This window comes from Camarhynchus parvulus, chromosome 4 (assembly GCF_901933205.1).
Source record: "Camarhynchus parvulus chromosome 4, STF_HiC, whole genome shotgun sequence".
Classification (NCBI taxonomy): domain Eukaryota; kingdom Metazoa; phylum Chordata; class Aves; order Passeriformes; family Thraupidae; genus Camarhynchus; species Camarhynchus parvulus.
In genome coordinates this window covers 61,229,410-61,250,076 of record NC_044574.1, presented here as the reverse complement: position 1 = coordinate 61,250,076, position 20,667 = coordinate 61,229,410, and the positions used below count along the sequence as shown (strand labels likewise).

The 20,667-nt window shown below is 43.0% G+C and overlaps 3 protein-coding genes across 5 annotated transcripts in view; 2 read left to right on the top strand and 1 right to left on the bottom strand.

The window, feature by feature from the left end:
- Positions 1-783: 783 nt before the first annotated feature.
- Positions 784-14,935, top strand: AP1AR (adaptor related protein complex 1 associated regulatory protein). 2 transcript variants are annotated; one of them, XM_030947780.1, is made up of 10 exons: positions 784-980; positions 3,929-3,977; positions 4,614-4,640; positions 5,099-5,124; positions 5,532-5,628; positions 6,349-6,447; positions 8,275-8,339; positions 9,227-9,300; positions 10,067-10,195; positions 12,554-14,935. In XM_030947780.1, exons 1-10 carry the CDS (start codon positions 904-906, stop codon positions 12,802-12,804), a joined length of 894 nt encoding a protein of 297 aa, XP_030803640.1. In that variant the 5' UTR covers positions 784-903; the 3' UTR covers positions 12,805-14,935. The 2 variants fall into 2 exon arrangements, with proteins under 2 accessions (XP_030803640.1, XP_030803641.1); XM_030947781.1 differs by lacking the exon at positions 6,349-6,447.
- A 947-nt stretch (positions 14,936-15,882) lies between these two features.
- TIFA (TRAF interacting protein with forkhead associated domain) lies at positions 15,883-19,268 on the bottom strand. 2 transcript variants are annotated; one of them, XM_030947782.1, is made up of 3 exons: positions 19,180-19,265; positions 18,848-18,962; positions 15,883-17,082 (listed from the first exon to the last, which is right to left on the bottom strand). In XM_030947782.1, exon 3 carries the CDS (start codon positions 17,028-17,030, stop codon positions 16,467-16,469), a length of 564 nt encoding a protein of 187 aa, XP_030803642.1. In that variant the 5' UTR covers positions 17,031-17,082; positions 18,848-18,962; positions 19,180-19,265; the 3' UTR covers positions 15,883-16,466. The 2 variants fall into 2 exon arrangements, with proteins under 2 accessions (XP_030803642.1, XP_030803643.1); XM_030947783.1 differs by lacking the exon at positions 18,848-18,962 and having other exon boundaries at positions 19,180-19,268.
- ALPK1 (alpha kinase 1) overlaps positions 19,141-20,667 on the top strand; it is a 32,518-nt gene continuing 30,991 nt past the window's right edge. The window contains exon 1 of the mRNA XM_030947784.1: positions 19,141-19,235. The gene's annotated coding sequence lies outside the window, so the exon portion shown is untranslated. The remainder of the gene's footprint in view (positions 19,236-20,667) is intronic.

The following is a 20,667-nucleotide window of genomic DNA, read 5'->3' as shown; positions in this document are numbered from 1 at the left end:
GAAAGCTGAAGCATCCGTGTGGGTTTACTCATATTTTCAGCCAATACATTCTTAATCCAGCATCCCCTTGTTCCTTCTTCCATCCTGTGACGGATGTAGCAACCCACGGTCTGGCCTTCTGCTAACACTGACTTCTCATGTTCTGGGCAGCAGTGGCACGGCAGGACATGTGCAGGAAAACAGCTCCAGGAACAAACTGCAGAAACAAAGGCATTCCACAAGGATATTCCCAAGATTCCCGCCTCAGTTTTATGGCCTCTGTGTCACAACTAAGGGCACTGTGGAAAGAAAGGTGTTCCATGATGCCTAAACTCCATTCAAATACAGGATTCTGTCTGGTCATTGTCAACTTCCTCCTCTGAATCCTAACAGCGCCTTCGAGGTGGGAAGAAGTTTGTTTCTTCTGATAAGAGGGCAATAAATTCTTTTTCTCTGAAAGATTTGGTTGTCCTGTGGCTGCTATCTCGCTGCAAGTCTTTCTTTAAAAAAAGTATCCTACATAGCATAGTTTCTATTTTAACATTTTGTTATAACCTAAAACTATATTTACCACACTACTTAAGAGAATTAATACAGCATTATTTTCTAACACAACACATATAATATTCATTTTAATATTTGCAAAAAGCCAATCATAAAATACATGCATTTTTCACATGTCAGAACAGGGGCGATGACCCCACGGGGCCGTGCCACGGGGGAAGCCGCTCTAGGGGCGGGATTATTCTGGCGGGCAGGGCCGGTGCCGGGCCGATGTCACCGATGATGCCGGAGCCGGGGGCGGTGCCGGCGCTCGGGGCCAGCCCCGCCCGGCCCTGCGCAGCCACGCGGCGGTGCCGGCCCTTTGTTCCCGGGGGTCCGCGGCCGCCGGGAGGCGGCGGGAGCTGCGGCCAGCAGGATGCCATGGGGAACTGCTGGGCGCAGTGGTGCTGCGGCCTGTTCCTGCGGAGGGATGCCGGCCGCATCCAGCGCGGCGGAGGGTGAGCAGCATCCAGCGCCGCTGCCCCTTTCCCCTCCCCGGGGCGGGGAGGTGCCGGGCCCGCCGGCTCCGCCTTCCCCGTGGGGCACCGGGGGTGGCGGGGTGGGCAGGGATGCGGGGTCTGGGCTCCTTGGCGTGCCGGGGGGGATGGACGGAGGCGCCGGGAGCCGCCGGGCTCGGTGCGGTTTTTGTGCGGTCGGGGCTCATGCGCTTCCAGGGTCAGCGGCTCCTGAGCCCCGGTGTTTTTCCGGCAGGAGGTGCCCAGAGAGGTTTTTGAGGTCAGTTGTCAAAAGCCTTGCAGGCGGCCGTGCTTGTGGGAGAGATGGAAAAACACCCGGTTTTCTGCAATGTGATCTCGTCCTCGCCGTGAGTCAGAGGCTGAGCCGCTGCTGGGATAAATCAGGAGCAGAATGGTTCGGATGAACTCATGTCTGTTGCAGAATGGTTCCGAGGAATCCTTATCTCTTGGAAACGCGCGACAACCTGTTTCATTCTGCCACAAGCAGTTCACGGAAAAGCACAGTGCAAACAGGGCTTTTCCCATACCCTGGCCGGCACTGGATACCTACACATCACTTATTTTCGATGTGTTAGGGTAGAAATTGCTCTCAGCAGATATGCTGGGCATTTTACATGATGCAAGCGCGTGGTCTCTTGCTTCACACCAGCTCTGGCAGGCGAGTCTCACCTTCCAGACGAGCTGCTTCTCAGAGGCAGGGGTGAAAAACCAGGGCAGTGCATGTAGAGGATACCTGCTTGTATTTTTAGTGCTCCGCCAGAGGGGATGGGAACACCTCCGATGCCTTGACAGCTGGCACTGAAGTAGCACTTTGTTGTGCTTTGAGAACGCCAGGCAGTACTTGAAAGCTTCTTCCTGCACAACTTGAAAGCTTCTCCTTCCTGTGTGTTTTGCTGAGTCTCCTTCCACGGGCCAATACCCCTTTTTTCAGCAAATCTAGTGACAATTTTAGTGACAAAAAATTTAGTGCCAATCCCTGCATCTGTTAGTCCAATACCAGGCTGTCCTGGCCAGTGAAACCAATCTTCCTGCCTGCTGCTGTATTGTCTAGTTGTTCAGGTGTTGCACAACCTGCAGTGAAAGTTTGAAGCATATAAAATGTACAGAGGACTGCTGGCCTCTGTGCTTCAGATCCGATTTGTTTTCTGGGTGTGGTGGTGGTGGCAGTTTACCTAGCAGTGTCACAGTGCTGAGGTTATTTTCCTTCCACTGAGCAGGGAATTCTATTAAAACCAAAACTGTAAAATGTGGCATATTATAAAGTTTGCAAGTTAGATTGATACCACCCTGTCTATGTTTGGCTGTTTCTGGAACACCATAATGTAAAAATGTAGCTTATCAACTTAATGATTACTTTAATCACTCATATCCTCCCCCAACCCCAGCTTCATTATTTTTAGATGCTCCAAGATTTTCCTGTAAGAGATAAACTCCTAATTAAACAACAAAGTACAGAGTTTTTAGTAAGTGGTTCAATATCTTGGAAGATTGTAAGTTGCCTTTGCTTGGAATTGTGCTGCTTTATATATATATGTGTATATATATATGGATGGAGTATGTGTATATATGTATATGTATGAAAAGTTAGTGTCTTTAATAGTTCAGATCTTGGAAGATTAATTTGACTGTCTCTATAGGTCCTGTGACCTGTCAGCTGAATTGTTTTCTCCAGGAGCTATCCAACCAAAAGTCTTAGAAAACTATGGAAAAGCAGGGCTTAAAGAAAATTATAAAAGGTGTAAACGTGTTCATAGGTTGCTGATTCTTCACTTGAACTTTTGTGCAGGGGTGAAGCTGATGGGTCTTCTGTTTTTGTTCCTAATGACCTCAGGCTTCCGTAGTTGCCTTGAAAGTGGCCTTTCCTCTCTGGTTTCCCAGCAGTGAATCCTCTGGAAAAGGTTCTTCAGTGGCAGGAAAGGTTGTGCAACAAGGAACCAGTGGGTAGAGCAACAAGTTGCCAGGGGAGACGCTCCCTAAAGTGGCTTCCAAAGAAAAATGAGATGGAGATGAAATCTGATACGGTTAAAATAATTCAGGCTTTGGCTGGTGTGTTGCTTTTATTATTGTCACAGTGTTGGTGTTGGTTGCAAGTGCTGAAGGATCTTTTCGTGCAAGTAGAGAAATCCCTGAGGCCCTGGCTTTATTCCTTGTACCAGTCAGCACTTGCAACTGGAAACCCTGGTTTTGGAAACAGTTCGATGAAATGGATGTTGCACTGAAGAGTGTTTATGTTAGAATGTTCTTCTGGACTGTGGCCAAACCTCCTTGGCTAGGTAAAAATGTATTCAGGGAACTTAACACTGTGTCGGGGTTTGTAGAGGACAGGGCTAACTGTCCCCTGTAAAATATTTCAAATAAAACAGGAAGAATTCTGAATAAAAATCAGGGAAGAAATCCATTCCCTGTATAAAATGAGAGTGTGAATTAAATTTTTTATTTTAGTTCAAAAGTATTGCCTTGACCTCTTATTGGATATTTTTCCCTGAGGCTCAGCCTTCTGGATGTGCCAAGCTGTCAAAATAAAATGTATTGTTCAGCACTGATGAGGTGCAAGATACCAGGAAAGAGTTAAGTGCCGTGGTGAGCAATAGCATTTTCAGAAATTGCCTGGAACAATGTTTTTTTTCCAGGAAAAACATATTAAAGGGATTGCAGAACGTGCTAATAGTCTGTAAATGTCAAGTCCAGCATCCTGACAAGTGATTTCATCTCACAAGGGTTGTAGTTTTTTCCCCAGTTCTACAGAAGGCATTTACATGCTTTTGCCTCTCCCTGCTGTAGTTAATAAGTCAATGTGCTAAATACATGAAGATTTTGTTGTTATTTTATATTTAATATATTTTAAAATCTATTTTAAATTCTCAGGTTCATTTACTTCTGCTGTGTATGGAAAAGTCTTCTGCAGTCTAACTGTAAACTTATTTTTCCAGATCCAAGTATTTTAGAACGTGCTCAACAGGAGAACACTTCACTATAGAGGTGAGCACCTACATTTTTAGCTATTTAAGAAAAAGTGGGAAAAGCTGAATCCTGGCAATGCCTTTAACACTTCCTGCAGTTTATAAACACTGAAATATTCTGGGATATTCCAGCCCAGATTTGAGTTACCTTATAGTTTGTGGTATTTGTAGTCCACAGAGGTCCTTTCCCAACCTCCAGATTTCAATCCTTTTTGCCAAGGGCAGTGTAAGTTTAACCAGGAATAACCTGCTTTACTTTCCCTGAGTGTTCTGCAAGTCCTAGGCCAGCCAGATTGCCCCCATTACTGAGGATAACATTAATTATTGTAGGTAATGCTTGGGCTGTCCAGAAAGTTGTGTACAGAGGGGGAAATCTGTTGTGCTGCAGAACTTCACATTGTAAGAGAGTGAGTTTGTGCAGCTTAGAATGCTTTTTTTTTAATTAGGACTCTTCTCCTGTTAGGAGGAGAAACCTTGCTAAGAAGGTCCACCTCTAAAAATAAAATTCCTCTGAAAGTAGGGTTACAGTCCCACTGTTAGAACTGGAGTGATGTTTTTACAAGACACATAAAATATGCAATCATACTTGCTGTATGAGTCTTTAGTGATTTGTTATATTGAGTTGTGAAAATGATTTATTTATTTTCCTCTGCAGTTTGAGAACCTGGTGGAAAGTGATGAGGTGAGTACCTGGGGCATTATGTGAAACCTGCTTGTACAAGCCTTAAAAATGGTTCCAACATCTGCACCTTCCTTCTGCTTTAAGCTGAGCTGTAGATTTAAATCACAGGTTTTTTGGTTTTTTTGTTTTTTTTTTTTACTTTCTCTTTTCCTTGCACTAGCAGTATGAATTTAAGACTTTGGATAAAGATCCAAGAGATTGGTTTTGGGGAGTATGGGAAATAACCCATTAAGGAAGGGGCCACTGTGGACTTTGGGAAGGAAGAAAAGAAGAGGTGTGAGGAAAAAGAGTGTTTGGGGAATCTCAAAGGAGAATTTGCTGCTGGTGTAACTCCTGCATAAAACTCAGCAAGTGCCCTCAGTCTGAGAACAGAAATGGACCTGGGTTGCTTTGCTAAGGGAAGTTCTGGAAGTGCTCTGTCTTTACAAAAAAACAGACTTTTTTATTTATTTTAACAGGGGGAGAGCCCAGGAAGCAGTCACAGGTAAGACTTTGAGCCTGAGGACCTCTTCTTCCCTCTGCTGTCCCACTGGCAACACTAAACAAAACAGAGTAAGGGAGAAACAAGGGACAAAAACAAGTCAGGAAAAAAAAAGTGAGGTTAGGACTGCAGTGACAGTAACGGTCTGTTCCAGTAGTTCTGTTAGCAGAGATGGTTCTGAAAATATGCTTTCTGTAAAGATATAAATTATAAATAATATATATTGTGAGAGCAAGGAGAGACAGCAGTGTCCTGAGCAAGCTGGAGCTTTCAGGAGGAGCAGGCCACAAGCAGAGCCTGTTGGATGTGCATTAAAGGACTGGTCAGAACAGACCACACAGATATGTCCAAGTGCAAATAAAGGGTTGTCATGCATGAATAATGGATGGAGCTTTTTTGTGTTTCCCCAGGCCTCTGACTGAGGAAGAAATTGCAGACCTGAAAGAGAGACACTACGACTCCATTGCTGAGAAGCAGAGGGTTGTTGACCTGAAGCTTCAGTCAGAGGTAAGTGGTTACAGTGAGAGTGCAAATGGTTTTTCCTCCAAAAATGTTAGGGTCAGCCATGGACACCAGGAGATTCCACTCACATGGAGCAACTGGGTTTTGTTCAGCAATTGGTATTTTTTGTGCACAAGGTACACAAATTCCTTCTTTTTAACAGCCTCTTAGCTGAAAAAATGGAATGAATAGGCTGGGTTTCTGACCAGGATCTCTTAAATTGGACCCTTTTTTCAGTGCAAGACCAAATGGGGAATATTCTTGATTCAACTTTTCCTGTGTTGAATTTTCTCCATAACTTTCTTAAGGAAAAAAAACCCAACATAATTTGTTATTCTGTTTTAGTGCTGCAGCAGTTAATGGAATATGATGTGCAATGCAATGTAGAACTTGGATGAACTTTGATCTAAAGTGACAATGAACTATGGAACTGAAAATCTGTAAATCTTTCGCTGTGCAGTCCATAATAAAATAGAAAAAAGCATTGCAGCATATTATTAGTTCACTAATAATAAATGTTTTCTCAGTAGTTACCTAAATTTCTTGGGCTGTTTGCTTGTGGGGAGGGAAGCTGTTAAACCCAGTTAATGCTTTAGCTGCAGTCAATTTTGTTTTATTTTGCTTTTCTAGCTGCTTTTCTTTTGTTTTCTTGCACTTATGGCTTTAATAATAGGAAGATAGATAGGTTCTGCTTTTGTTAACCATTACTGTTTTGTTCATACACAGTTAGCCTTACAAGAGGAGAAGTTAAGACTAGAAGAGGAGGCTTTATATGCTGCACAACGTCAAGCAGCCAGGGCAGCAAAGCAGAAAAAGCTCTTGGAGGTGAGGGGAAAAAGACCCCAATATTTATGAGAGCCTCTGTCCTGTTCCTATGTATGCAGACTTCCCTGATACCCTTTCCATCTCAGGAGACCTGACAAGGAGGTGGCTTTGGCTTGCAAAGTAGAGAAAGAAGTACAAGATTTGGAAGTGCAGCTGGCTGGAGCAGCTGAAAATCACCATAATTGTTTGAAACAGCTTCTGTTGCCGTGTAGAGATTTTGAATGAGTTATAATTTTAATCTATAATTAGCTTCACACTCTTCTTATATAATATGTAGAAGTTACTGATCTTAAATGTAAAAATTATCTGTGATGGCTTTTGAGTTAAAAAAAACTTGAAATTGAGCACATGTTTAATTTAGACATCATTTAGATTTGTAAAATGTACTTTTTATATTTGTGCACTGTATTGCTCCTTATCTTTGTGTTCTGTGTTGACCCTGCTCTGGAGTACTTATCTAATTTCTATGTCACTAAGTATAGCTCTCCTTTCACATTTCTTTCTCTCCCCTTGCCATTTGGTGTGGGAGGGTTAATTCTTTCTGACCTTTCTGCCTGCTTTTTTTTCCTTACCACTTATGATCTACAGAAAGCCAACAAAAGCAGATTTTTTTAATGGCGTTAACTGGTTTTTATAGAAGTTCTGTGCAAGAAATGCTGTATTTCTTGTCTTTCAGTATTTTTAATATGCATTTCTTTTAGTCAGGACCTAAGACAGAATGGGTTGTAGAGATTTTAATTTCCTCTTGGTGTAAAATTAGTACCACTTATCTCCTGCTCAAACAGCCTCCTCAAAACCCATAAGGATTTTAAGGAAGAGTTTTTGTCCAGATATGCATCGAGCACTTAGCCCTTCTGGATAAACTGGAAGCTATTTTGGAATGCATCACTCATCTCCCTGCTGGTTGTGGGCACAAATGGGAAAATGGCTTTTTCCTTGGAAGTGTGGCCTCTCTCAAAGCTCATTTGGCTTGCTGATGTTGCCCTGCTAAATGTCAGGGTCTGTAACAGCAGGGAATTTTAATATGTGTGTGTCCTGGAACTGGCAGTGCTGGATAGTGGGATGTGACCTGGCAAAACAGGGAGGTAATCTAAATTGGGCATTATATGGGTATAGGAATCCTGAAAGAAAATGGTTGTGTGTGTCAGTAATTGATTTTGACAGATTTGTTGACTGTGTTGTGCCAAATTTCTGTCTGTTTCTCTCTCTGTTCTTGAATCTTTTCACCTCTAACCACCACAAAGTGATATTTCTGCTTCCACTTTTTTTCTCTACGCTCCCCATTTGCACATTTCCGCCTGCAATTATTATCATTTAAACATCCAGGATGCAAAGTGTGCCAGAAAACAACCCCACCATCATCATCCTGGGACTGAAAAACACAAGATCCAGTGCAGTTACCTCCCCACACCCAAAGCAAAGAGCAGCTCTCAGATGAAGTTGACATTAGCAGAGTTATTAATACTTTTAGCCCTGCAAGGCAGCAAAGCTGTTATTAATATAGATGAAGCACTTAGTGCTGATGGAGACAGCCAGAGGAGATGGCAGCACTGCTTTGCACAGGGATGAAAGGATTTGTAGGAAATATTTATCTTTTAAATGGCAGGGTGACTCTTCCTAGGCACAGAGCAAAAGAAATCCAACATCACCCAGGTGTTAGTTGTGCACAGAAAACATTTTAAGAAGACAGCAGACAAGACAGGTGCAGTCCTGACTGAGGTTTCTAAAAACTGATGGGTTTTTTTGGGGGATGCATAAAATAGGGTAAAGTGTTGAGAGCTCTGTTTTGAATGGTCAGCTTTTTCAATTATTTGCTTCTCTTAATAGCAATGTAGGCAGCACAGGATAACACAGCAGAGAGCACATGCTGTTAACAATGGAGAGTTCCAGAGGTAAGAGAACAAACTTTATTGCTAACAACTCACAGTCCTCACTGTCTGTAGCCCTGTTCCTCATCTGGAAAGCTAGAGGGTATTTTGGGCCCATTCTGGTTGTTGCTGGAGTTATTAGGCTGCTGCATACAGTGCTACTCCCAGCTGCTAACAGATATTTACACACAAAATCCATTTTGTGGTTTACTTTAGAAAGGTGTTTATATGTAAAATTTCAGCTAACGTAAAGTATTTTTATTGTGCAGGACCCTGTTTTAAAAACCCAGTAGAAACACACTATTTAAATGGTTTATAGAGTCTGCCCATTCTTTCATTAATATTCTTAATTTTATTTATTTATTTATTTTAAGTCTCTTTATTCCCACCTCCCATGTTCAGTGGTGGTGGTGGGAAAAACAAGCTTTAAAAAAAGTGGAGAAATTTACAGTGGAATGGTGTTTGATTGTAGAAAAAGTTCATGCACAGAAGACAAGGGGGGAGGAGGAATTTTGCTATGGAAGCACATTTAGAATAGGAGCTGAGAAAACTGAGTAGGAACTGGCCAGATTTTAAAAACAAAGGACTGCCGGACCAGGGTTTGAATTCATCACTTACAAAAATGAACTGAAATTTAAGCAGATTTTATCTAAAGTGATGAAGAGAGGGGAAGAGTTGTTTTGAGTTAATTAATTAATTTTTGACTGAAAATACTAATAAAAATTGATCAGAAACACAGGCTGGGAGAGGATGCGATGAACAGGAACAGAAAGGCATTTTGCAGATGATTTTATAAATCATTTAGTCCAGTGTTTACATGCTTTTGTAGCAGAGCTGGGGGCATGTGGATTAGCATATTTTTGATGGCAGCCCTGGAGGTTTCTAAAGCTGTAAAAATTGTGTTCTTGCAGCTGTGTGGCAGAGGAGGACCTCGATCCTTTCCTGAGGAATACAAAATTCCAGTATGAAGCTTTCCGAAGCAGCAGTAAGTCTGCCTTTCCTTAGGCACATCTCTAAATGTTGAGGGACCCTGAGGGGCACAGAGTGCTGCTTCTTTTTCTAGATAAACACAGATGATTTCTAGTTTTATGTTTACACACACAAATACAAAATGTGCATACATGTATCCGTAATTGAAACATCTGATAATTTTTTTATCTGATAAATAAAAGATAGTGGTGAACATTTCTTGTAAAACCAGTTGAAGATGCAGATGTGTGTTTATAGCTTTTTTTTAATCATCCCTTGGCAATGTAATTAGAATAATATTAATGTTTAATTTTTTTCCTAATGACGTGCAAGAGGTGAATTTGGCTGCCCGTACTAAAAAATTCCATCAACAGTTTAGAAGACAACAATTTGATAAGCTTTTATCTGTTCGTTTTGGTGACAGTACATGACAACCACTAAGGTGGAGGACTGATGGCTGTGTGAGTAGTTTAGTTTTTTGGGGAGGAGAGGCTTGATTTGGTTTGTTTTTTTTTTTTACAGGTCTTCATACAAGCTCAGCTTACAGCTTACTAAATTCCTTTCTAGTTGTAATTAGGCAATATCTCAGTGATACTGACTATTAATAAGCTACTGATTACTCTTTGAACTGATGAAGTACCTTTTCCAGCATGCCTGAGGTTTAAATGGCCACAAAGCACGATGAAAGCTTAATTTAAAATTTTACTTTTGCATGTTTAACCTGAAATTCAAGTACATTTACAAATTAAAAATACATTATGGGTTGCTTTTTTTTAAAATAGGGCTTTCATCTGATGCCACAGTGCTGACACCCAACACAGAGAGCAGTTGTGACTTGATGACCAAAACCAAATCAGTGAGTGGGAATGATGACAGCACCTCCTTGGATTTAGAGTGGGAAGATGAAGAAGGTATTTATCCTGAATTTCAGGTTCATCCTGAACCCAAAAGTTAAAGATCTTGACATTTTAAGCTGTGCTCATTGCAAATTTGTCATTTTCAAAAGGGAAGGTGATTTTAAACTTGTTTCTGATGGAGTTTCTGACAAGTTTGTAATGGTTAAACTGTAAATTATTTTTACTGAGAAAAGTTCCTTATTTTTGATAAATGTGGGGATAACCCTACTAAATGAATTCACTTATTAGGATACTAGAGTAGATAAATTAATTAATTTCCCTGCATTTTGTGGAACTGACTTGTAAACTCCTGACAAAAGTAATGGTGAAGAAATGCTGCCCTCTCGTGAGCCAGGAGCAGAAGGAAGAACTTGTTCTTCCTTTCAAAATGTAGAGGTTGGTCAGGAGTCTGACTTCAGTATTTTGGGAAAAGCCCTTATTACTGGCACTGTAACATTCACTGGGACCTTGGATCTGCATTCCAAGGAGTATCCCAGCAATGATACAGCAGTAACATTGCTGCTGTTACAGCTGTTTTCTGCATACAATATTCTTCTTTTGTTTACTAAACCTGCAAAAACTCTTGGTTGAAAGTTTATCTAAAATGTTGAGACCTTGGCTATCAAAAGGCTCACCAAAAATAAGCAAGGGTTTGTTTTTTAGCCAATCTGATAGATGATTAACATCTGTAATTACTGACAAAATCAGTGAAGTCTTAGATGTAGCCCCACATTGCTCTTCACAGAGAAAAGCAAGGCACAATTCTTCCCAAGAATATTCTTATCATTTTCTGTGCCTGTGTTTGTACAAAAGTAGAATGAATATGGAGATTGTTTTACTCAAAGTGATGGTGTTTTGTTTCCTTGGCCTGTCAGGGCCAAGTGTGTGTGTGTGTGTTGGGCACGAGAAGTCACGAGACTCTGTGCAGAGCTGAGTGCTTGGCAGATTCAGTTTAGATGTAATGTAACATAGTGTAATATAATATAGAATAATATAGTGTAATAATGTAATTAATTAACTTTCTGATAAGATGGAGTCAGATACATCATTCTCTCCCCCTCACTGGGGGCAAAAATATCCACTATATCCCAGCAATGATACAGGAGTTACAGCTGTTTTCTGCATACAATATTCCTCTTTTGCTCACTAAACCTACAAAAACTCTTGGTTCAAAGTTTATCCAAAATGTTGAGACCTTGACTATTGAAAGGCTCACCAAAAATAAGCAGGGGTTTGTTTTTTAGCCAATCCGATAGGTGATCTTTAATTATGACAAAATCAGTGAAATCTTAGATGTAGCCCCACATTTCTCTTCACAGAGAAAAGCAAGGCACAATTCTTCCAAAGAATATTCTTATCATTTGCTGTGCCTGTGTTTGTGCCAAAGTAGAACACAATATGGAGATTGAGACCTTGGCTATTGAAAGGGTCACCAAAAATAAGCAAGGATTTGCTTATAGGTGATCTCTGATAGGTGATTTAACATCTGTAATTACTGACAAAACCAGTGAAATCTTAGATGTCTTTGAGCAGTGTCCAGAACCTTATTTTGTGTGGAATTAAACAAACTGAAGACCCTTTCTAGACCACTGGGTCTGTCTTTTCCTAGGCCACCAGTATCTGTCCGTATTCTACCTTCATTTCTCCTGGCAGAAACATAAAAGTTAGGTGAAACTCACGTGTTTCCCATGTGTGTGTGTTAAATGGTGTTGGGAAGGATGAAAGTTTGACAAGAAAGTCTCACAGATATGTATGCTTAGCAGAAAGATTTTTAAATGTTGAGTCTGATGAAGGAATAGAGATGGAAGCAGGTTTTGATATAGAAGAAAAGAATTGCTGAGCCAGTCTTGCTGGCTAACCAAGGAGGCAAAGGATGTGTTAGTTAGAAGGGGTTTTTATGACTTAGAGCAAAGGATAAACCCACCTCAAACAAGATGTTTTTACCAAGCAGAAAGATAGCACAGGCAAACAAGTCAGGAAATGTTGCAAGTAGAAAAAAAGTCGTCTCAGAATTTTCCACTGCGAGAAAACTGAAAAACAACTTCTAGCTTAAACTGTAATGGACTAGCTTTTAGTGATTGGAGAGTAGTAACATGAATATGGTAATTATAGTAGTTATGATAGGCTATAGATAATAGCTAAGGTATAGATTGGTTCTACTGCATTAAAATGCCTAGCAAAGAAAAGGATATCATGCAATGTAACCAAAACCAAGGGGTCTCCAGGCCTGCTTGCAGCTGGAGCTGACAGCTGTAGGCACAGCTCTGTCACCCACGACCCTGGGCTGCTGAAACCTCTTAGATAGAATAAACTGCATTTTAGAGAGCCGCCTGGAGTCCCGCGTCTCTCATGTAAGCTCTTACAAAATGGCAGGCATGAACAGGATGATCCCGGTGCGGGAGCGCTCCAGGACAGAGGAGGACATCCTGCGGGCGGCGCTGAAGTTCAACAGCAGGAAGCCGGGGAGCCACCCGGCCTCGGCCTCCGACGATTCCAACGGGCTGGAGTGGGAGAACGACTTCGTCAGCGCCGCCGCCGCCCTGGACGACAACGGCAACTCCGAGTACGCCGGCTTCGTCAACCCCGTGCTGGAACTGTCGGAGTGCGAGCGCCAGGACAGATAGTGACATCCCTGCCTGTCCCCAAATGCTGCAAAGGGAATGGAACCCACGAGGCCACTCTGCTCTTTGTAACCTGCTCCCCTTTTTCTGACGGGCGAGCGACAGTCTGAATTCAGAACTAAGTGCAATTTTATCATCTACCTTCTCCACTTTTATGAAAACTGTTGTGTATATTTCTGGGTATCTGGATTTAATAGAAAATTATCTGCACTAAATTGGAGCTTCGTAGCTTTGACTTGTCTATATTTTAACTTGCCTTTTTTTTTTCCTGGATGATGTTTCTATTGATTTTGTTTTAAAATTCATCGTTGGCATAATATTTATTTCAGAAACAGTTCTCTATAATTTAAAACAGTCCTCTTTAATTTAATACTTAAAGATAGAGAAATAATTTTTAAATATTTCTATTTCTGTGCTTTTTGACTTGCTCTTCAGCTATTTAGAGCTGCAAAACAAATTTGACACATGGCAAATTTGCAGATTTTCCCCTGTCTAGCTTGAAGCCTTCCTAGTCTTCTGTCGTCCTTTTTCCATTTATTTTATTTATTTAATTGCTTTATGCCAAGCATGGTTAACCTCAATGAACACAGTAAAACTCATCAGGTTAGGTAAGGTACTGCCTTGTATAATAATATGCCAGACTTAGTAAGCGTGTGCTAGATAGAAAAGCAAAAATAAAATATAAATTCTCTGTATGTGTCAAAAAAATGGGAATTTTAACCAGTGGAGAACTGGGAGGACCAAAGTCTTGTTTTCCCAGCCCCCCTGAACAGACCAACCTCTGTTGCTACATGGTCCTTAAAATTCTTCAGTTGTGGAAAATTTATAATTCCATTGGACTAGAACAATTATGGAAAAGCAACATCCAGTGAGCAAACAGGGAGGGATGATGGCTCTGCTGATGGCAGGGTGGGAAGAACAAGAACCTAAAGACTGAATTTTTACACCTGCATTTTGAAAAGAAAAAAGAAAAATTCATGTTTTAACAGTGTGTTAAAGTGCTCTGCCTTTCCTGTGCCTCTCAAGTGGATGGTTAATCCTGCCAATACGCTGAAATCCAAGGAGGTGTTCAGTGACTGCACCACTGCTGTCCTGTGCTGTGGTTCTCCCCCAGTATTCCATGTCAATCTTACTTTTTAACAAAAGAGAACCTGCAAAGTGCTTGCAGGTCTCAAGCTTTCCCCAAAGTTTCAAAGTAAAGCCATTCTACTCTGCCGTTATTTTGTGCAGCTGTCTCGTTTTTCCAGGGGGAAAAGGGTGACAGGGTTTAACTTTGTTTTGGAGTAAAAAGAACATGTTGTGGTAAGTAATGAACCTGCTCTGTCAGTCATCAGAACTGAATTTGTTGGTGAAAGCTGTGTGGAAAATGTGGTTTAGCTCATCTGAAGCTATCTGGAATATTTGGGGCGTTACAGTGTGGATAAGGAACAGAAATCCTGCACACTAGGGTTAAATGTGTACAAGTAACCTGAGAGAACAGATAAATCCTGTTGGTAACATTCCATCTCTTCATTTCAGTTAAATCCTGTTGGTAACATTCCATCTCTTCATTTCAGTTGTAGCTATGTCACTGGAAATATTTGACTGCCATTATTTACATTTGCAATACTTGTAATGAGCTTTAAAGACCTGTACACATCAAATGTATATTTTGGGTTTGGCCTAGGCTACTGCTGTGTGACTTCTCTTGGATATTTCTTTGTATAGTATATTCCTATGGGGAAGGAAGTCAACTTCCTCAACATGTAAATAACATGTTTTTTACCTGCTGAAACTGTCACCTCCCTTGCACTGGTCACTGCTCCTCCTGGCCAGGGAACATGAGGTGACCTCATCCTGACCATGCCTTGAGGAATTAGCTGACAGTCCTGCCCTTGGGATGAACAAGCACTGAGGAGAAAGGAGGCTGACTCCAGCTTTTTCTGTGATGGGCATGTTCTGTAGCCATGGTTGATGATAACATATGCAGTGCTCAGTGCACCACGCTGGGTGACTTTTGAAGTGATGCTCCATCTCTGTGAGTATTTGAGAAATGGAGGGATTCTACAAACAGCTCATGTGAAGCAGTTCCAGGGTACTGTAAAACGCCTATCTGTACAAATTGAAGAGTCATTAAAATTTTCAACGAGTCTTACATTTGGCAGTGTGGTATCTATTGCTGGGTTTGTGGCAGCCATGTCAGAGCCCTGCTCAATCCCACAGTGTCCCTTCTGGGGACCTGTTGCAGAAGACCTGGGGAATTGGGAGCATGGAGCCCTTCTCCTGTTGGAAATGAGCAGCTGTACCCACACCCTTTAAAGGCAAAATAACCTTCCTTGTGTAAATCAACTTCTGCTGGTCAGATCAATGTAGTGATAGGAGACAATCCATTTTTTAATATTCATTTTACATGGTTGATTCTTTCCTCAGGTAAATACAGCTGAGCAAGTGATTGTTGTTTGGAAACCACAGCCAGCTTCCAAGAGTGGAAAACATGGCAACAAAGTAATTTTGTCACAGAGGAGATGAACAGGCAAATCCTGCATAAGCCTGTGTTTGAGTTTCATTGCCTCTCCCATGTGGCTTTCTCTCACTCGTGGTTGGTTGCCTTAATCCCAGCTGTTCCTCCCCTCAGTTATAATTATGGTTTTCTTGGAATGATTAATGCTGAAATGCATCCTAATATTCAGGGATGATGAAGTGGGTAACTCCTATTCTTCCCCATTGTGTCTTTCAAGCAAGCTAAAGTACTTGCCAAAATAAAAAAGCCAAATGCCAATGAAAAGCTGAGCCCCTGACAAAGAAAAACTTGACTGAGACAATCTGAGAAATACTTAAAAGACCAGAAAATTATAGAGAGGTTTGGGTAGAGGAGTAGAGGTAGAAAGCTTCCTGAAAGTATTTAAGTAAATTCTTACCTTGGAGCCATGGCATCTTTGGAAAGCCTGGAATAGTGCCAGTGTCAGTCTCTTATCTTGATGGTCCTGGAAATAATTTTATTCTCCAAAAAATCTTTTAGAGTGCAGCTATATAACAGAGCAAACCCTTACTAGGGAACAAAATGTATTTATTGTAAAATTAATGTGGATTTTTATAGACCGTGATCATTGATGCTACGTATTTGTCTATGTCACAAGCAAAAGTAGTTAACTTGCAAAAATATATATATATATATGTTAATTAAATAAGTGAAAATAAAAAAGAAACCTTGCTTTGAAGCTAATAAAAACATAAAAGGACAAAGTGTTTCTAAGTTCAAAATCTATGAAGTCACAACCTAGGCTTGCAAAAAATACGGTTTGGGATTTGGTGTGCAAAGCAGAGCACAAAATAAAACATGCAACAAGACACTGTGTCACCCCCTGGCTGGGACCAAAACCCTGCTGTGCACGCTCTGTATTAATCCCTGTTAAATATCCCTCCAAGGCACGTGGCCACAGTTCTGGGATTCTGTGGATTTGAGTGACCCCTCGTCTCCCACACCTTTCTGGGCATCAGAGAGCCCTCCGAGAAGGCAGTGTCAGGAATCCATTCCTGTGGAGGGAGCAGTGCTCTGGAATGCCTGTGCTGATAACACCAAGTAAAGAAGACTGATGTGCATCAGTCAGTGAGCACCACCAAGAACACTGGGCTGAGAGCTGTGTGTGCTCGAGGCTAGAAAACCTGATCCAGCCTCCTTCTCCCCGCTAGCACAGCTCGTTCTCATCAATCTCTGTGGGGCTTTTGCCTTGGCCAAGAAGAAAGGAAGGAGAAATGCCATTCTCAGGTATAGGCTGCAGGGACGGCAGGCACCTTTCTTGTAAGATGGGTGCTTCAGCCAAGTGCAAGTGAGTCTCAAAATAATCCATGGCCTCTCCTTCTTGAATCTCCGCCAGGATCTGGTAGTCCCCAAAGCAGATGATGCACTTCCAGGGCAGGTCGATTTTGTTCAAGTAACCCAGCTCCGTTTGGTTGACGGTCAGTTTCGTTTTCTTGCTCAGGTTCTTGATCTCAAAGGTGTACTCAGAGCTGTGGAGCTTCCTGTAGAACTGCAGGGAGAACTGGATGCGGGAGACGCGCGTGTCTACCAGGCTGTAGCGGCACAGGCTGGAGTCGCGGCCGAACTTGGCCGTGTCGTCCGCCCGCAGCTGCTGCCGCCTGCAGAAATCCAGGCAGCGGAACATCATCTTCTCACCCTGCCCGGGGTGGTAGAAGGTCAGGTGGAGGCACGTCACTGTCTCCTCTGTTTCGGCCTCCTCGAAGGAGCTCATGGCGAGAGGAGCCCTTGGAGCCAGGAGACAGCAAAACCACGGCACAGAGCGGCTGCAGAACCCAACAGATTGGTGTCAGCACTGAGATATTCCCTGTGCTCCTCTCCACTCACTGCACAGAACCTCCGGGTACCTGGAAGCTTCCAGATACCTGGAAGCACAGCAGCCACAACTCATCACTGCTTGCCAGCAAGCTCCTCTCGAGACAGATTTATCTTTCCAGGAAATATGTCATTTAGCAGTTAGATTTGCTTGATAGGCTTAAAATGGGGTTAGGCAGAACTGGCTGGGCCTATGTGCTCTGCTCTTTATCAAGAGATCTTTACCAACAGTCTGTCTGTAGGCAGTGGTAATTCAAATATTTATAAAGCATTCCTTGGGCTCTCCAAACTGACCTCTTGCACAGAAAAAGTGTTTAGAGAGTGATGGCTGGGATAGCATAAAAAGTGAATGTAAAAGGTTGGACTGTCCATGAGACCTAAAAGAGGAATTGTTACCACCTCTAGGTATTTCCCCATTGTCTGCTGGAAAATCCCAGCTCTCTGCTGCTCCAGACATGCTAAAAAATTTACTTTTCTTGGGTTTGGTAGTTTTGTGTTGTTTTTTAAAGTTCTTCACGTTCAGCACAGAGACCACATACTTATGAAACAAATTCTGTTCCAAAGCCTGAGCGACTGCAGTGCATCCTAATAAAACCTGAGACAGCTCAGGAAAGGCTGCCATCTGCTTCTCTAAATGCAAGGCCAGTGTCTTCCCACACTAAAACTGAGCCTTGAAAAGAAAAGCCTTGCTATTTGAAAGCAGAAACCAGCAAATGAGTTCCCAGTTACTCACCAGGGAAACATGAACAGCCATTTAACTGGTATCACACAGTGCAGATGTTTCCACATCCAGATTGGAGTGAGTTCCCAGCATGTCTCACACAGCTCTGGAGCTCACCAGCTCCATCCAGAGCTTTATGAGCAGCTGAATCATCACTGCCATGAAGTGATGATTGTGTTTTGTGATGATGGAGTTGACTTGTGGTTTTTACACACTGCACCTAAACACCAAGCATAGTGCATGGTGGTGTATCAGTGCATCATTTTTTCTGTGTGAAACCTCAAAACTGCTCCCTTTGCACCTTTAACACAAAACCAGCCACAGTTCTGACACAGCAGCTCAGCAACCCCAGCTTGATTACTGAAGCAGGCTGCAACAGCACAGATGATGAGTGAAACAGAATTTCCAGCAGAGCTCCCTTTAAAACAACTAGGAAATATCATCTGTGCTTTTGGCAGGAATGCAGACAGACACCCTGATAGCAGGTTACTCCTTGGCCATCTGTGAGCCAAGCTGTGGTGGCACCATTACCAGTCCCTCCTCCTTGTGGATTCCCCAGCTCTCTCTGGGACACTGGAAGCAGCTCTGTGGGCCAGGAGGGACTGTCCCCGTGTCCAGCTCTGCCCTTCCTTGTTTTGCACCACAAGGCGATATTACATGAGGTCATCTTTGGTGAAGGGGAAAACCACCGAGCACTATCATTATGTTTGCAGTTCAGAGACACTTCTGTGCCTCACGACTTCAGCGCAAATTACTGAATTTTACAGATGGCTACATTAATTAAAAAACAAGAACAGCCTCCCACTGCTTCGGCAGCTCGCCCTGAGGAACCTGGATCCCGGCAGCTCCCACAGACCCCGCTCCGGATCCATGATCACCTCAGGCATACCCTCACGGCTGCCCGGTCCTGCCTCAAAGGCTCACCGAGGTCGAGCACACTGAACGTTCCTTCTCGTAAATTGACGAGTTTCTGCTCAAAAGGAGTTTCTACTTACTAGAGTGCATTGGCCAGGAGGAAGAAACCTTCTGTAGATTTCTCTGCAGCTCTAAGGCAGCCACTGCCCCGCTGCTGTCCGTCCCTCCGCCGCGCTCTCACCTCGTCAGCCTCTCCTAGGGGACAGTGAGTGTCATCACCCCCACTTCCAGAGGCAGCAGAAGAGCGGGAAGCCCTAAGAATATGGGCTCCGGCTCCTGGAGCAGGCTCGGTGCCACCTCCCCACCCCACAGCACGGCCAGCCCGGGATCTCCCGCACCGAACCCATGGGCACTGCCTGGCACATCCCGCCCCCTTCCTTCCCCTCACGGCCCGGCCCGGCCGCCTCCTCACCTGCCGCGAGCGGGGCTCCGGCGGCCGCCGGGGGCTGCAGCGGCTCCTGACTCCCGGTAAGTCCCGAGGGAGCCGGCGGGAAGCGCTGAGGCGGGAGGAGCGGGAGCGGGAGGGGCCGGGACGGGCGGTGCTGAGGGCACCGCGGGGCCGGAAGTAGGACGTCTTTAAAAATAAAGGAAAAAAAAGAAGAAAAAAATATTTAAATTATTTATTACAGTGGATAACTCTAAAGGAATAGCCACAGGTCTGTCCGAGGTCTCTGAGCATGTGTTCAGAGCCGTCACAAGTGTCAGGGCTCAGCTGTCAGACAAAATAATTCTGGTTTAACCCTCAAATTGGGTTTGGGCAGTTTTGAACGCTTTGAGGAGTAAAACGCTTTGGGAACGGCCCATTGTGGGCATATAGCAGTTGACCTGATGATGTTCTTAAATTGATTATTTTAAAATGTTTGCTTGTTTGCTCTAAGCAACCACAGTTCAGGTTAATTGCACCGCCTTTGGGAAATAATGTTGCCCTGGCCGATGGCCTAAACTGATCTGAAAACTTTTCTTCACTTCTCTTTTTCTTTTTCTTTTCCCTTTACAAATCCTGAGACAGCCGTGGATTTTTCTTTATCCAGCGGCTTGGATAAAGCCGTGTTACCCTCTCAGCCCAGGACAAGTGGCAAAGTGAACCCGTTCCTTTTCCATCCTGATCCCAAACATTCCCTGTCCTCCCTTCCCTGTGCCCGCGCTGCAAGTACTGAGGGCTTCATTGCTTTGGCACGGGACATCAAATTCTGCCTTGCTTCATACAAACTGTTTTTCACTTGTGGGTTCTTTTCATATCTTCAACAAACAGGTCAATATCTTCAAAAAACAGGTCAATGACTTGTGGGTTGATAAATTCCCTTGTAGTTCATATGGAATAACTTTTATCTGTATGCAGTCTAATAGGGGTGTTCCATAGGCTCTTCTCCCTGACAAAAAAAAGAAAAAAAAAAAGGGATTAAACTGTGTTTTGCAAGAAGTTGTGCTGAAAAGCAGAGAAGGAAAACAGATTGTTCCAACTTTCTCCCAGAAGGCATTTTTTTACAGCAGTCAGGGCTGGGCCTGTGTGCTCACACACAAGAAAAACGAAATACTTTGTTGCGTTCTGGAAAAGCCAGAATTGTGCAATCTTGCTCTTTATTGCATCTGTCGATGGTTATAATTCCTGTCAGCCCTTTGTTTCCAGAAACAGCCGAGTCCCAGGACATCAGACAACTTTTCTGATGGGATTATTTTGATACTTGTATCTATTGAGGTATGTAAAGACCTTTCCCTTTTACCCCTAGGATTGTGTAACGTCAAATTAGCTGCATATTCTTTATTGTTTTATGGTTTAAGTATAGCTCTGTGTGATTTTGTACAGGGGAGGGCAGGAACTGGATTTACAGCTTCTCTCTTCAATAAGTTTCTAGTCAGTTGAAATGCTGCCAGCTTCAGGAAAACAGCTCCAGGTTTGCCC

What these genes read in the sequence shown, in the direction of transcription:
- AP1AR (XM_030947780.1), top strand. Translation starts at nt 904, where the DNA reads ATGGGGAACTGCTGGGCGCAGTGGTGCTGCGGCCTGTTCCTGCGGAGG. An exon ending in CGCATCCAGCGCGGCGGAGG is followed by an intron (nt 981 to 3,928) that starts GTGAGCAGCATC and finishes TTATTTTTCCAG; the next exon opens with ATCCAAGTATTTTAGAACGT. An exon ending in ACCTGGTGGAAAGTGATGAG is followed by an intron (nt 4,641 to 5,098) that starts GTGAGTACCTGG and finishes TTATTTTAACAG; the next exon opens with GGGGAGAGCCCAGGAAGCAG.
- TIFA (XM_030947783.1), bottom strand. Translation starts at nt 17,030, where the DNA reads ATGAGCTCCTTCGAGGAGGCCGAAACAGAGGAGACAGTGACGTGCCTC.